Source organism: Glandiceps talaboti, chromosome 2, assembly GCF_964340395.1.
Source record: "Glandiceps talaboti chromosome 2, keGlaTala1.1, whole genome shotgun sequence".
Taxonomy (NCBI): Eukaryota; Metazoa; Hemichordata; class Enteropneusta; family Spengelidae; genus Glandiceps; species Glandiceps talaboti.
In genome coordinates, this window is record NC_135550.1 from 10773193 (window position 1) to 10789954 (window position 16762).

At 39.6% G+C, this 16762-nt stretch overlaps 1 protein-coding gene across 3 annotated transcripts; it reads right to left on the minus strand.

The window, feature by feature from the left end:
- Window positions 1–4005: 4005 nt before the first annotated feature.
- Window positions 4006–15230, minus strand: LOC144450582 (N-acetylgalactosaminyltransferase 7-like). 3 transcript variants are annotated; one of them, XM_078141240.1, is made up of 10 exons: window positions 14931–15230; window positions 11283–11689; window positions 10884–11050; window positions 10421–10637; window positions 9870–10040; window positions 9323–9401; window positions 8145–8267; window positions 7639–7857; window positions 6853–7074; window positions 4006–5671 (listed from the first exon to the last, which is right to left on the minus strand). In XM_078141240.1, exons 1-10 carry the CDS (start codon window positions 15102–15104, stop codon window positions 5540–5542), a joined length of 1911 nt encoding a protein of 636 aa, XP_077997366.1. In that variant the 5' UTR covers window positions 15105–15230; the 3' UTR covers window positions 4006–5539. The 3 variants fall into 3 exon arrangements, with proteins under 3 accessions (XP_077997366.1, XP_077997353.1, XP_077997359.1); XM_078141227.1 differs by having other exon boundaries at window positions 9323–9440; XM_078141233.1 differs by having other exon boundaries at window positions 9323–9440; window positions 11283–11679; window positions 14921–15230.
- Window positions 15231–16762: the final 1532 nt, after the last annotated feature.

Below are 16762 nucleotides of genomic sequence, written 5' to 3' on the forward strand. Positions count from 1 at the left end.
TCTGTCGTATTAAACAACAATGCAATTACGTAGTCGTCTTCAACATTAACACTCAGTTTTCGCCGTGTTTAAGATTTTGGTTGACTGGCAAGAAGTGTCTTCCGTAAATTTATAAAACAGCCAAATTCCGGCAATTTGCTCCCTCCATACCGTCAACAATCTTATCAAAGAATATGGCCGAAATTTTGATTGAAGTGTGTAGTTCATGATCAGATTTGACAGTGTCACAATGTAGGCTACCACAATGCAAGTATTTTAATGCCTTTGTAAACAATTCATGGGTCTTCTATGAGAACATTTGCTTTGGTGATGAAGTAACATGGCAATGCAATACACAATTGTAGCTGTACTTGGCTACCTAGTAAGTTTGGAACAATAAATGATGAAGTATATGTGCTAACAGTGTCAAAATATCAGCGTTATTCTTGCCTTCTGTTCATGCATGACGTTGATAATGTATGGTACACTCAAAAAAGCCACTGGGGACACAACCATGGCCATTTCAGTTGGATTGCAGTGAAGACCACAGTCGAGGCTAGCGTAGAGTTTTCAGTTGTCATTGATAGAATAGCAATTCTATACCATACTTCTAGTCAGTATACAAATCATATTGACAGTTTTCTATGAATAAGCGATGTTAATCTCCCGCTACTAGTCTGGTATTAGAGTCAAATCTCGTTGCGGGTGAAGACAACCGGACCAGGTTGTCGGCAGAAAACCAATCCTGACGATATACCCGGCATCATATCTATAGTCTTTGAATTTTCGACTCCAAGTTCGGTTTTGTTCCAAGTAAGACGTGCATTGCCAATTACTGTCTTCTTCGTAGTCAAATACGATAGCGTTCGGTTTATTTTTGCGGTATCCAAAGACTGCGTTCACGGTACACCCCATCGGACTGCACGAGAACTCGTTTGCTCCTATTTCGTTGACTCTGACTAAGTTAGCGCATGGGATGGTGACGGTCTGGTCGACGCCTGGTGTGATATTCCTAATGTCAAAGACAGTTACAGCCGTCGGTGTACTTTCTGTATCCCCATAAAACGCTTGAGGAGCGAGACTGGTGTAGACGTATGAGCCATTAAATTCGGAATAGGTGTAAATTTGCATTTGGTAATAGTTTTCAGAATGTGTTTCCAAATCTAACCAATCAAGTCCGATCGTGTAATTCGGAGCTACATTACTGAGAACCAAAAAACTGAAAACGATCGCCACGCTAGCAAAACACAGGTAAAGGAAATTTATACAACCAAGAGTTGCTGATGCACATGAATAGGAACTTTGAATCTGGTATCCATCATCATACCTTCCGCCCGATTCAGACCTAGGCACTCGCATTCGTTGCACGCGTGGTTTCTTTTTCTTACTTTCTGTTTCAACCGGGGTGCTACATAGACAACCCATGAGAAAAAAAGTCAAGAAAATTTTGATCAGCAAACAGACTGGCGTAGCAGCTAAGGCTCCGAGGTGTAACCAGTCCGACCAGTAGAGGGTACATGGAATGATGAGCGACCGGTATGTTATACTCATCGGCAAATCTTCCAGTAAGATGGACATGAAATTCAGTACGATCCGAAAAGAGAGAATGACACCTTCGCTTGCATCATGCTTGGGTGGTGCGGTTACATCGGCAGCAGCGACTCGAAATTCCAATTTTTCTTCCTTACGAAGCGAACACGCCGAACACACTTTTCGCCACTGGATAATCATTAGTAACATTCCAACAAAGTAAACCACAGATCCCATGCTACAAAACGTAAGTATTAAGACGTCGATAAGTTCACTCTTAGAAATGAAAACTCCATAATCCTGTCGTAGAACGACGATGTAATATTTGTACCAGTCCGCGACTAAGGTGATGGTGTTGAGGAACCACGAAAAGACTCCCAAGATTGCAATCGAAGTCCCTCTACGTCGACAGCCACAGTGTGCAGATACAAGGCGACGATCGTATGCCACATCCATGCACCCAGTCCAACAATTCTCGTCTCGTTCGACGCTTACGTACCGTTCTGAAATGTCGTCGTCCATACTGCCGGTACAATTTTTAATCTCAGTCGTGTCTTTGGCACCGTTATCTAGTGTTCACTGGTATCTATGTTTAACAACACCCTTTGAAGACGTTCCTCTTCTCGAAGTCAATATAATGGATATAATAGGGCATGATATACAAAGACACCGTGAATTGGTGCGATAGTAGTAATTAAAACCTAGGAAACCGTCTCAATGTGCCAATTGCACCTCATAATGTGATGGGGCTTATAGTGCCTTGACCTTTACCTCTTCTACGATCAAAACTCATCAACAACGCCCAGTGTACGTACGTTCGCCGTCTATGAATTTTATAACATGGCCACTGTACTTTAACAATTCGTAAACTTTACAAATATTTACTACAAAAGAAATACTTTTGATTTTAAAAAAACCCTCAATTGGTCCATTGTATAGAGAATAGCTTAGTTTTTTGTCAGTCTAGTAGGGAAGATTATTGCGCCGCATGGGTAGTACAATATTCTATTGTACTTTAGAAATAAAGGACAAGGGGGGCTATAAATCACTGTAATATTTAGACAATATGTCGTTAGCTATTATATTATATGTTAATTTGTTATTGTTATTCATACTTTTGTTGTTATTGTTATTTTTGTTGCGCACTTTATGCTTAAAAAGTATCAAGCAACTTGCCACTTGTCAAAATTACGGGGTTTTTGAAAGTCAGATTTGACGGGATAAACAACGTGTTTTCCTCTTTGTTTTCGTCATTAACATTGGGGCGTGAGAGTTCTCGTGACATCTCCGTTCACCCATACCTACTCACACGCTATATGATAACGGTGCGATGTGTTTAACGTTTGTAACAATGGGGTTCTCGAAGACAGGGGCATTTGTCATGTGTACAATAGAATTTTATCACCGTGGAATACGTCTTAGTTTAACAGTTTAGTTCATCCAAGGTCAACTTCGCCCAAGGTGTGGTTACTTAGAGGGTATATATACATCACGTTCGTCACAACTGTTCTCTTTGTAATATATCTTTCAACTTCAGAGTGGAATTTAATTGACCAGGTAACCCGTTGATTTATAAGACCTGATACATAACAGGTACAAAGGGTACGACACGAGTCAAAGAGAAACCTATGATCGTGGCGTAAGCCTTAGCATGACAACGTGTATATTTGGGAAATTAGATATTACAAACTATGGTGCGTGCTCAGATCAAATTGGTTCTTACCCACTCTTTTGAAATAAAATCAAGCAGAGGTACATGTACAGAGTGAGCAGGGTGGACACACCCTTACAGAACTTCGTATTGATATACTCGACATGGATGGAGACTTGTTGTACGTACACATCTGAGCTAAGTGAGCTGGTGATATTCTAATGTTGACGTGAGCAAATGACGTATCAGTTGAATACACTGAAAATCAAACGTCCAAATGTCCATGTAGTTGGCAGAGTACAAAGGACTTCATTTATCGAAGGTTTCTACACTACAAAAACGACAATTCTGGAATTTCAAGTTACAGCTAACGGCCAAAATTTAGAGTATTCCTGAAAAACGAAATTAATGAAATGGTCAGAGTCAGACTTATACTGTTGAAATTTTCATTGTCTAAAAATTACTGAACTTTCTGTTAATACGAAAACTCAAAACCCAGTCTGTTATTGAGGATATATTGAGGAAAATGACAAGTTGGTAACGAATATCCATGGAATATGAATTGACACCACGTGCAAAATGTGAACGACTTGAGAACCTTGGCTTATTTGTATACACAAGCGTCCAATATTTGGTTATATATGGTTTCATGATCAATACTTAATGCAATGTACGCGTTTCAGCTAAAATCAACGATATAATTGTAATCACTTTCAAAGCTGTTGGGGGCAGGGGGTCAATCATTTTGAACATCAACATACATGGCAACGTGTAAGAAATACACCTGTCCAATAAATCCCACTACACACAACACATACACAAGTGAAAATTAGTTCGTGTTCACACAAAATATGTTTAGTTTTATTGCAAGTATTGAGCCACGCATAATGGAATGCACATACGATAAAACTGGTTGTAAAAGTCTATGCGTGGAATAAAATACATTGTACAAAATGCATACAAAATACATGACTCTTGAATTTGCCTCATTATTACGCTTTTATGTTACATGCAGCAAGGTATCGTTTCCAAACAACTTCACATTTCCTACAAAAAGACCATGTCTATGCTACACACTAAATATCCGACTGAGTAAAATGAAACCATTGGAATTTAAATTGAAAAGAAAGAAATAATGGATGACTAAAAATTCTCTGATAATTTCTGCACTGTGGTGTGATGAGCAGTAGTTAAAAAGATAAAAATAAACCCTTTGTTATTAACTCCCCCCCCCCTTAGAATAACTGTGATCTACACATTTTAAAGAAAATATTGCAATGGAAATACGCATGTCAATAGTTCAGGATGTCGTTGTTATTCATAATAAATACAAATTTGCTAGGGCTACCTCATCTACTGAATGTGAAAGTGATGAGATACAGGTGTATTCTGGCAGAGGGAGAATCTTCTCGGTTTCTAATGTCTAATTTTACATATAATCATGGTGCCGAGTACAATACAGTGTCACGGTGTTTGCATATTAAAAGTATTGCCTTTTCCCCGTTAAAAAAAATGATTGCATTACAATAATTGCCCTGTGAGATTGCATGAAATGGTCATTATGTAAATACATTGGTTCTGCACACCTTTATCTTGTTTCTATAGTTGCTTTGTTCAATACACGTGTGGTGAATGATACTGGAACTTAACACACTGCAGCAGCTTTCACAAAGTGGCATAAAAAGTGTGATCTCGCCAATAATGCGAAATATCAAACATTGTGACAAGAATAATGCAAAAGCATTACAAAAAATGACGAAAATTGTCTTCGCTTCAAAAACGACGTCGGCATACGACTTTTGTTAGTCTGTCTACGTTGTTGGATGTGTGGTTCCGCTATCGTTCTGGATAGAATGAGCACATCGGAATTACAGCTCCAGCGACGTACATAGACTAGATTTTTATGTGAGAGAGTTGTAATTTACCTTTATTTCGTATTTGATGAGTTTCAGTTGTATGCCTAACACTGTTTCATTGTACTTGCTTTGTAAATAAAATTATACAGTTTGATAATGATGCATATCGTTACATACAAAACTATACCCTGCAAGGCACAACACATTAAAAAGGGAGACTGCAAGATATGTCGTTCCGCCCATACCGGCCTCCTGTGGGGGTTGACCGATGGGTGAGGGCGCCCCGTCATGGCGTGCCTCACAGCCTCTACTAAAAGCTGAGCAAATTGTAGGCAAGTTTTTGGAAAACAATAATGTACGTCATCGAGTTGTATAACCAAAAAAAATCAGTTATAAATTATTTTGTGTGTTTTTTTTGCAATTGCAAACTTATACAAATCAAAGTTTATAATAATAATTCGACATGTATATATGTAATTTATATTACTAAGATATCTTCTTGCACAGATCACTCGGACAATCATCAGTAATTCTGTGTGATCTCCCATTCCTGAAGTTTCTTTGTTGTGTCACACGTTTCCATGACAATATCTTGACGCATGGGGTCTAATTCAACGCATAAATTCAACGAAGTTTCCATGATCATCTTTGTATGCTGAAAGAAATAGTATATAAATACCACGGTAAACAGAATGGTACGGAGATACACACACTGACACATACATAGGCATGCAGACAGACAGACAAACAAACAAACACACATACACACAGACACACACACACACATGCACACATGTACACACAGGTGCATGTACACGTGATGAGGTGCTAAGTTTCTCCTGCCTCTCCTGTCTGTGATAATAAAGTGCCTTTTTCTAGCTCGTATGCTTATTTCGAACATTCAAGTTGCACTTTGCAATATGCTCATCCGTCTGACCAACCTGTTGTTGGTAAACAGATATTCGTCGTAGAGGGCTCTCGTATGACTCGTCAACAAAAAACGGATCATTCAGTCACAGCGATTGGAGAGTATTATTGCAGTAGTAAACTACAAAATGTACCACACCATTCCCGTACCTCTGAAAATAGACATTGCCACTTTGAAGTCTGACCTAGCAGGCCTTTCAAAGTAATATAACTAGCTGCTGACATACACGTACAGACACTCTCCCTCACTATCCATACACATACCTTCAAGACACATCTAATGGCATTACTGTTAAATTCTCATCTTATAAAACAATATAGTTGTTTAGCTCAACGACAGATATTCCTGGACATAGAATCTGAGCAAGATAAATAGTCTCTCCAGCTACTGCACTGTAAAGATACATTGTGTCGCTTAGCCCTAATCAGTTTTCTGTTGAGTGCTGGCTGACAGGCACGGCGCGACACGTCGCATCTTACAGACTATATGCCCCCCCCCCCCCCCCGAAGAATTGTTTCTGGTCAGCGCGCACATCACTTACATACCCCCGCGTCGATCTCCCTTTTTACGTGCATGTCCAGCCCATGTAGTCTGCAGATCAGGGGGAAACCCAGAAGTAACCCTCCCTACATTAATGGCTGCTTCAGTGAAGACAACTGCGGAGTCCATCGTGAACAAGCAAATTACATCTGCCCTGTTCTCTCCCCCACAGTTGCTCTAAAGTAACTGCCATAAATAGTAGATTGAGTGACAGGTTTGACAATTACAAAAAAGAACAAAATCTCGTCGTCGCACCACATTAGACAAAATGTTGTGACCAGAAACAATTGTTTTTTTGTTTTTTTGTGTGTGTGGCCTATACGAATAAGTTTCTTACTAGCTGTGTGTGAATCCACACTTATACTTACCTCGTTGTATTCCCAATTGTACTTGATACCTTTCTTACATTTATCTAGTTTCAATGTGAAATGGGAGACAAAGAGACACTGGTCGTAGATGATAAATTGACCTGCTTCATTGAACCTAAAAAGTTGGTTACCTCCCATACCATGGCAACCACTGATACCGACCCGTGCATTGTTTTTACGTCCCATGGTATCTAGACACATCACTGTACCAACTGATTTAACCTGGGAAAAATAAAACAAGCTTATTAATACAGTTATTAAAAGTACTTATCACTTGCCGTGAACATCAATATTGTATTTTAACCGAATATTATAACTTGCCACGAAAATAATTTATATATTTTGAGGCCAACAGAAGTTATCTTTGAACATCGTCATAAAACCACATGTATCATTACGGTACAGTCCAAAACGTACCGCACGGTATATTTTTCTTAGTGTCAGTAGAAATATATGCTCGGCCTTCCGAGAAAGGTAACTTTGTAAGTGCGCCATCATCGGCCTTCGCTTGTGACTGGTGGCTATGACAGGGCAGCATGAGCACAGCATATCGTATCTTACCTTTTGGTCATGTGATAAGTTCACGGACAAATTTGAACTATTATATGCCTTGTAGAATTAGGAATGTGTTTAACAGTTTTTTTGGTGTGAATGAAGGATTTTTAATATCGCTTAAAAGCCAGCAGAGGTGCAAATATTGAAAATATTAGTAATTCACAACAATTTACACAATAGAAGAACTCTTTATTTTAGTATCATGTGAAGGTGTGTCCTAAAACTACTCACCTCTCCCCAATATTTGTTTGGAGCTGGAAGTGGGTAGTTTTCTATCAAGTCGTACGCTACTTCATCCATAAACCATTGGAAACTTTTTGGACATTTCTTTTTCCTGAATTCAACCTGTGCACTGATGTCACCGCGATATTTGCCTATTAGTCCTGGCTGACTAGCATAGAAATATTTCTTGTAATCATCCAGCCACACTTCCACAACTCTGAGATGATTCTGGAAAACAACGCGATTGTTTGCTATTAAAGAAAGACGACTTTCTCGTTGTTACTTTTGCAGGAATTACTGTTAACATTAAAGGTATGAGATTGCTTACCTATATTCAGGAATTAAATAAATATACATTATTCCCGTTCAATATTTATAATTGACCAAAATTCAAAGTCTGCCATTTCAGTATGGCATTGTGGAAGGTTGGGTCACGTGACAGATTAAGGCACATTCTGATGGAAAAATCTAGTCTATCCCAAAATAAACTGTTAGGCTACTGAAAAATCATTTACCTGGTGGACCACTGATATAGAGCCTTCATTATTACTAGGATAAGAATAAGGCACCAACTTTCTGTAAATGTGAGCCACTCTCGAACACGGTACAAACTCCAACGTTCCTCCACACATCCAAATCTGCAAGAATATCACAGAAACACACTATATTTTCAGGAAAATTACCAACGATTTGAATAATAACGTCTTCTGTCGTAGGCTATTTGTCCATTTTCGATGGCTTGTTTTTCTAATTATGGTGGGGAGTGTGAGAATTAAATTAAATGACAATGCATCCTTTTGTCACTTGCCTCCTGGTTTTTACATATTGCCAGTGAGAAATTCATCAACCGACAGACTACACTGCGTACAGAATACAGCATTTCGCGAAAGGTTGAAGAAATGTGATGATGTATCTTTAAGTTAGTATCATACTCGTTATTTCAGTGAGTTAATTAAGGGCACAAATTACCGGGGGTGGGTGTAGTGTTTTTTTGTGGTAGGGACACCATTTTCTATTCAAGTGTTTGGAGACGGTCAATCTTTTCACACACACACACACACACACACACACACACACACACACACACACACACACACACACACACACACACACACACACATTGCACTTCTGAAAAACACTACCCCCCCCCCCGCAACTTGTGTCCAGTCCCTAAATTGGAAATAGGGAGAAATACATTTTGAAGTCGCTTTTGTCTTTTACAGTTTGGAACAGTAAAGAACATTGACATGTACGGAAATTTCGAAAAACACACACAGCACATACTTTGAGGACGAACGTACATCTCCTGACAAAACGGCAAGTTGAAATAAATGGCAAAGCTTATCTACAGAAGATGAAACTGCAATCGGGAGTTTGCAATCGAGACTGAGCATGCTCAGAGGCAAAGGACAATGGGATTGTCTGTAGTTATCGTTACACCTGGTCTGAAGCTATCGATAGAATAAATCTCCTGCAATGGTCAGGGTAACCATGACTAGATTATTTGTGGTTACAAACAACATAACAATATTGTTTACAATACTGATCGATTGATATTTATCATCACATTTCCCATGATGCAACATTCACGATGGCAGGTTTGCAAGTTCAAAAGTAGTGAAGAAGTTGAAGAAATTTGAATACTCCCATGATGCATCATCTACTTTAATCTTAAAATACACCTTGTTCCTACCTTAAAAGAAATCTCGTACTGTTCTCCACCCCATATTTGTAGTCCGGGATCGTAACCTCCCAGTTCAAAGAAATACGATCTATCTATCGCAAACAGTCCTCCTGCCATGACAGGTGACCTGAAAATAAGAACACAGATTATGCAAATGTCCGGCAACGAACTAGGATAGGCGCATGGGCATAACTTGGTGATGATCCGAAGTGTCTCACTGGAGTATAAGCGTATCTTCGGCTTTATCGTGTCATGATTTTTTTTATACCATACCCTCTGACGTCACTACAAGGGCAAGAGACAATACGTGTATATTCCGACCTATGAAATAAAAAATGTATTTTACAAAATATTTCATATCTTTTCACGAGCTTCTTTTAAACTGCTTATGTTTGACGTCATGACCGAGTACTCTGTAGAATTAGTAAGTTGAATATGTTTGTCAACAGCCTATTGCATTTCCATAGGCCGACATGACCATTAACTGGCGGGAAGTAACAATTACACACGTCAAACGCCACCTATCGGTCATAATATGATATGCACATATACTTACGGATAAGGTTCACTTTCAAATTTCCTTCGTTTTGCTTCCCGTTCTCCAATTGGTATACGTTTGTAGAAGAACTCCCAATCGAATGATCCACGACAAATACCATCTGGTTGAGGAGCATATGCAAATGTGTCGGCATCAATTGAATCTACTGTCGGACAAACCACTGTAGTTCTGAAAGAATACAGTAAGAAGTGATAACTGATGCCACTACAGTAGTGTTCCACCGAATCCGAACTGGACCTTCAAAGAAGCCTAGTCAAACTTCAAAGAGCGCACTTCTCTCACAATGCATTGATTCTTTCCACCCACCCAACCAACATAGCTTCGGTTTGTTGCATATATACATGTAGCTATTACAATGACGTTAATTCTACCCAGCTACCTAGTTAGTGTAGACAATCGAAAAAAACCCTATGCTTAGCGCAAGTTGGGAAAGGTGTAGGGAAGATCTTTCTTTTAGTAGCTGAACAATGTATGGAGAAACTTACAGCTTTAACACTGCAACAAAACTACTGCTACAACAGGGAAATATCGTCACATGAATACCATACCTATTGAGGGCTATTCTGGTCAGTAACGGTGGTAACCAGTTCTTGTTGCATTCACAGTGGGCATCAAGGAACAATAACACTTCACCTCGCAGTGCATTCTCACCACCGATAGTTCGAGCACGAATTAGACCCTCTCGTTTTGCGTTCCTCACCAGTTTTATTTTCCCTTCAAATCTCGGATGGGTGATGTAAGATTCCAATTTCTCTTTAAGGTGTTCTGTGGGAGAAAAAAAAATGCACCGAAAAACAATTTTGTACCATTGCTACGATGTACAGAAAGTTCTAGTCACTTCAACTCAATACATTATTGTATTGTCGAAACGCAAGATTTCAAAAACCGGACAATCCACGTCCTGCACTCGGCACTATAGAAATCAAAATACGGAGAACTGATGATCAAAATTGCGAAATAACACTCCAGGACCGGAAGTGGGAGGAGGGGGAGAGAAGCAAATTCACTCACTCTTGTCACTGAAATCGTCCACCATCACGATTTCTGCCAATAGTTGTGGTGGTGATGTATTGAACACACTGTGGACTGTTCTCATCAACGTCGTCCATCCCTCGTTATGAAAGACAACAACAACGCTAACAGTCGGCAGGTCCTCAGGGTATTCCCAAAACTGACACCTATGAAAAATAAGCAAATGTGGAAAAACAAAACAATTTTATACTTGGTTCTTTTGGTTTGCGTTGTATACATACTTCAAATCTCAACGGTTTCGGAGAAGTATAGTCAAGATGCTGCCAGAAGGAGGATGCGTGCACGCACGAGGACTCAGTGTTTTCCAGAAATTCCCACTAAATTTCCAACAAATTATTGTAACTGTTTCGGATTTTCAAATTTGAATGCAACACTTACTGTTCATGCCTTATGTCAGGCACGGCTCTGTCTAAAGAAATACGGTCACTAATAACCATATTAAACCCGTACTCTTTGACACTTTGGTCATACAAGGACTGTTCTCCTCGTTCCAAGTTTACAGGTACACCATATTCACCAGGTCCTGATCTCTCCAGGATATCAAGGGGTTCAAAATTCCCCTTTTCTTTCCTCATAACAGCCGGATACACTCTCCTTTTGGGTTCGTGACCAGCACCAAATCTCAAATTTTTGTCTTGTTCGCCATTTTGGTTGACATTCACATCATCTCGTCCACGTTCTTTTCTCCTTTTCTTCAAGTCTACTTCAATTCCTTCTACAGGTGGTAATCCGATAACCGTGTTGGGTTTTCCTTTTCCCTTTTGTTCAGGTAAATCTTCACCAAACTACAAGTCAAGAAAAAACAGATTAAACGAAGGAAGGGTCAGGATAGGAAAATAAAACAATTGAAATGTTTTGGATAATTTTTAGTGGGAAATTCCAAATAGAGACTACGTCGCAGAAGACAAGTTTGAGTAACTTACGACTCAGTTCCCACATGGGGGTGAGACATCTTACGCAAACTTATCAATACAATATAGGTCTGGCATCCTGTTTTCGATTTCGATTTAAGCAACTTTCTAGCTGCGATTTCCAAACACTACTTCTAACCTGACGTTGAGGAATCAACAAAATCAACAAAATAGTTTTAATAATGCAATGCAATGCTGGTGAATTGAATTTGAATTGTTTATGTCACCAGATACAAAAAAAATCATGTACATTTTAAGAAAAGGGATTATTATCTGGTAAGGGTCACAGAATTAGGTCGATCTGAACTAGTCAACTCTGTGACCCTGGTGTCATGCACACGAGACTGTCACTTACTGCGAAATATTCATTACAAGTTTCTTTTCATAATAACCTAATTTCTGATGAAAGTTAGGTGGTGTATATATGCGAGATATTAAGATACTCGATATCATTTGTTGTCTCGAATGAAATATCACATCCAGGGTAAGACGTTTTACTGTCATTTGCAGTGCAGTGACTACCGCCCACGCTATGACAGGCAGTAGCATACATAAATCACAGGTTTTCACGGCGACATTTCTAACATGATGTAAAATACTATAACACTACTATCAAATAACGACGACATTCTATGTATACCTGTACCCAAAAAAGTCAGACGATGAAGTATAGCATGTTTTCGTTTTTGTATTCAAATAAGGAGCACACCGTTTAAGTATGTAAACTTAGTTTCAATGAATTATATGTATTTAAAGGATGCATTGTCCGTTCGACAAGATTAGTAGCTTTTTATGTCTGTCTGTCTGTCTGTCTGTCTGTCTGTCTGTCTGTCTGTCTGTCCCGTCTCTTTCCTCCCTCCCTCTCTCCCTCCCCCTCTCTCTCTCTCTCTCTCTCTCTCTCTCTCTCTCTCTCTCTCTCTCTCTCTCTCTCTCTCTCTCTCTCTCTCTCTCTCTCTCTCTCTCTCACTCTAGTCGGAGTCCAGATCATTCTCAGTCACTCTCTCACTCTCTGCCCCTCTTTCTGTGTTTGAAAATTATATACAAAATTACACACTGGTAAATGCATTCTGCGCACGTGTGACAAGTCGACTATGGCATAGCATATCTAGACAGACACATCATTTTGTGCTCAAATTGTATCTATTGATGCTTGGGTGTGTTCTGTCTGCAATCTTATGAAACCATTCAAAATATAAGCGATATCGAAATAGTATAACGAATCAGGCGACTCTACTGATCTTAAATTATAAAAATATCCGATGTTGCGAATTACTCTCAATTTATGTAACTTTTATATTCTGACATTTTGACATTTGCTATTTTTCAATAAATATTAATGCGATGTGATATGACGATAAGTACGTACTCTTTTTAACGATGATTTGTGATCGAACATAAACCAGAGACCTGTCCTTCGCTAGATATATCCAAGTCTTTGGGCGAGATCAGAACTTCCTATACTACACATTAACAACAGTTTATTACACAGCCCTATACATATGATACAGTATTAACCTTCTGACATTGTGGTCAAGTGACTAATCTGGCAGTTAAAGCTTGTGTTATCATTCTCGTGCATCATTGGACACTACTTCAACATCGTGACATCTTGCCAACACGCGAATTTATGCACGGCAACGTGTCGTTCTTCACAAGCTTCGTAGTCGTAAAGGGTCAATAGATCACAAAACTACATGGGCGTGGTCTGCTTTTGGTGAGACCACTACTCTCGTCGATTTCATGTTTTCAATTACATGACTTTTGTTCTGTTTCTTTGTTGGGGTCACGCTCGATTTTAAAAACGTGCTCCATGACCCCCCTCCCCCCCTACGATCACATACAGACGCAAGGCTATTCAAAGTTATGGACAAAGACATGACAGCATGCTTGAAATCAGTTTCCATTGATGAAGTAGTTGGGCCTGACAACTTGACATGCAAGCCTTGTGGTCTGGCGGGACACTGAACTATTTGCATAAAGCTACACATTCCCATCTGCTCTCTTATTTTGAATCGGAAACAAGTTGATATTTAACAAAACACATAACATTTAATCGACAAAAGCTGAGTAATTTCAGCACAGACGTAAATGCCATATGGTCCATATATGATGAACCTCTGACGTGGTAGTCTCCCGAATGTATGATCAGAATTTTGTTCATAAAATCCATGACAGGGTGGAATGTAGCCCTGGGTGATAAATGTAGTTGCCACGTATATATGATATCACGTTACTCTATCAATCTGTACATGTCTTGAAAAACCAATCCCAACGGCTCATTTCATGCCTGATAATAATGTTAGCCTATATTTAGACCATCAGTGAGCCAGTTTTAATATAATGTGTATATATGAGAACACAGGGTCCAGGAGAAGAAATAAATACATGACATGTGAAGAGATAGCTCAATTGAAATATTCATTGGCCCATTAAACTTTAATACTATAATATACGCGCCGGCCCTGGGAAGAGGATACAAAGCCGTGCTTTATCTCTGCAACTCACGATTTACTGAAATGTCAATGAAACCCTAGAAGTATACTTCCTTGGTGACACTTTCAATACCTAAACGCCGTATAAAATGTTACACCTGCCAATATTGAAACTCAAAGAAATGAGGCGATCCGCGTTTAAAGTAAACTGTTATTTATGGATGTGTGTGTGTGTGTGTGTGTGTGTGTGTACGCACGTGCGTATGTACGAGTGTATAGCGTGTTTGTGTTGCCATGGTAAATGTGTTTAACTATGCTGCATGGCATAGAATAATGTGTATGTATATGATTGCAATAACACTCTGTAAAGCTGTCAAATGCAACTTGATTCATGATTAACTCAAAACGATGTGACCGTCACAATCATAATATAGGGGCTCAACTGTTGAAGACCATTCTAAGTCACTGCTGTGAGTCAAAACATTGACATCCATCTGTACTGTCTGCCCTCTTCCCATTGGATGGCTATTTATAATAACACTAAACAAACCTGTTGTAAAGATTATTATTTATATCATTGGTGCTAGGCGGGTATGTCTGTGATTACTTCACCCGTTAGGTGTTAAATTATACATGTGAGTTCTTCAAATCTATGTGTTTCTAAGGACAATACTTTGACGAACCTTTGAATTGATGGGTTTCTGTCCATGTCTGGCTCCAAGCACAGCTTTCCTCGCCGCTTCCTTGTCATGTTCGTCCAACGTGTCAAGTCTGATGAACAGAGCTATTGTCCCCAGACATAGTAGTATTAAGCCTGCTACTGCTTTCACGAAAAATTTCGCCCGAAGTCTCATCATCGAGACTCACGTGTACATATCTAGTAAGATCTACACGTAACACAACTCATGTCCGAGTCAATATCGCCACGCTGTCTAACTCGCCGTCAGTTCAGTCACATTGCTTCGCTTGAATGCTCCCGTGTATTTACGTTTTTTCCTGCAGTCTGTACAACACGGCGATCTGCGCATGACAAGTACGCCACCTTTGCCCTTTTAAATCGTTTTGCCTAACCTTTGACCCAGCGCATTGTCAGCTAGCTTAAAAGAAATTTCATACCGGGTTATCTCCGACTTACGACCTTTAGCTTTATAATCTTTTTTATGGGAATTGTAAATCTAGACATAAGTAATTCTAAGCAATTTTTGTTAACATACCTAGATGAAAACTGAAACAACGAAAATGTATAAATTAAGGCTGGGGTCAGAATTTACGGTAAGGGGGCTTGGGAGAAATGGGGGGGGGGGCATGAAAAAAATAGACAGTTCAAAGGGGAGCTGCGAAAATTCTGATGGTCTGAAAGGGAGCCCGAATTTCTCGCGGCCTACATTCAATAATGCGAATGTACTTGTGTATGCCTTTCTCTGTCTGTCTGTCTGTCTGTCTGTCTGTCTGTCTGTCTGTCTGTCTGTCTGTCTGTCTGTCTGTCTGTCTGTCTGTCTGTCTGTCTGTCTGTCTGTCTGTCTGTCCGTCCGTCCGTCCGTCCGTCCGTCCGTCCGTCCGTCCGTCCGTCCGTCCGTCCGTCCGTCCGTCCGTCCGTCCGTCCGTCCGTCCGCCCGCCCGCCCGTCCGTCTGTCTGTCTGTCTGTCTGCATGTAATATAGCCATACAGTTGCATATAATAATGCATTGACTCGAGTAAAATTGGGGTATTGAAGACAATTGTCAAGTAGTCTATGGCTTTCGATAATGTGTATGGTTTGAAATGTTATGCTATTGAATAGCCTCCTACATGTCCTTATTTTTTTTAAGTGCACCCCTCCCACATCCTCCCCACTAGATATCGTGGTGGATGCTGTTTCTGCCCAGAATCAATATTGAAAGAGAAAACCCTGCTAGCATTGAAATATGTGTGGTTGGGAGGGAGGGGCTACGAAAATCCTTGGGTTCATTTTCGGGGGGGGGGGGCATGAAATGTTTTGAGAGCGCGAAGGGGTGGGGGGGGTGGGGGTGGGGGGCTGCGAAAAAAATGTTGACCAAAATAATTTCTCCCTAGGCCCCCCTGCCGTAAATTCTGACCCCAGCCTAAGCTTTTGCTGGTAGATTATGATACCTGTTGTCAACACTCTAGTCAAAATTACTTAGGTTTATTTTATCAGTTGCCTGATGATCGCTGAGGAAGCGTAACACTCCGAGTAACGACTTATAACATCCTTATTCTTTCGAATAATGCTCTGCTAGTAATATTGCATCGAGCACTGTTCTCTCCAGTGAGACACTAATATATATATATATATATATATATATATATATATATATATATATATATATATATATATATATATATATATATATATATATATATATATATATATTCCAAGAAATATGCACATAGCAAAAATAAATCAAAACCTTTGCATGGAGTTCTGAAAAGACAGGGTGAACAGGGATTATGTTGGATGAATGGAGATGAGAGTTGGAGAGAGACAACATATGCACTAAAGTAGTATTGAGGGTTA

Excerpts from the sequence above, each read along its gene's own strand:
- LOC144450582 (XM_078141227.1), bottom strand. The coding sequence starts at position 15,104 with ATGATGAGACTTCGGGCGAAATTTTTCGTGAAAGCAGTAGCAGGCTTA. Across the intron at positions 10,041-10,420 it reads ACCAGAATAGCCCTCAATAG|AACTACAGTGGTTTGTCCGA; the intron begins GTATGGTATTCA and ends GTATTCTTTCAG. Across the intron at positions 9,441-9,869 it reads TTTGAAAGTGAACCTTATCC|GTCACCTGTCATGGCAGGAG; the intron begins GTAAGTATATGT and ends TCTTATTTTCAG.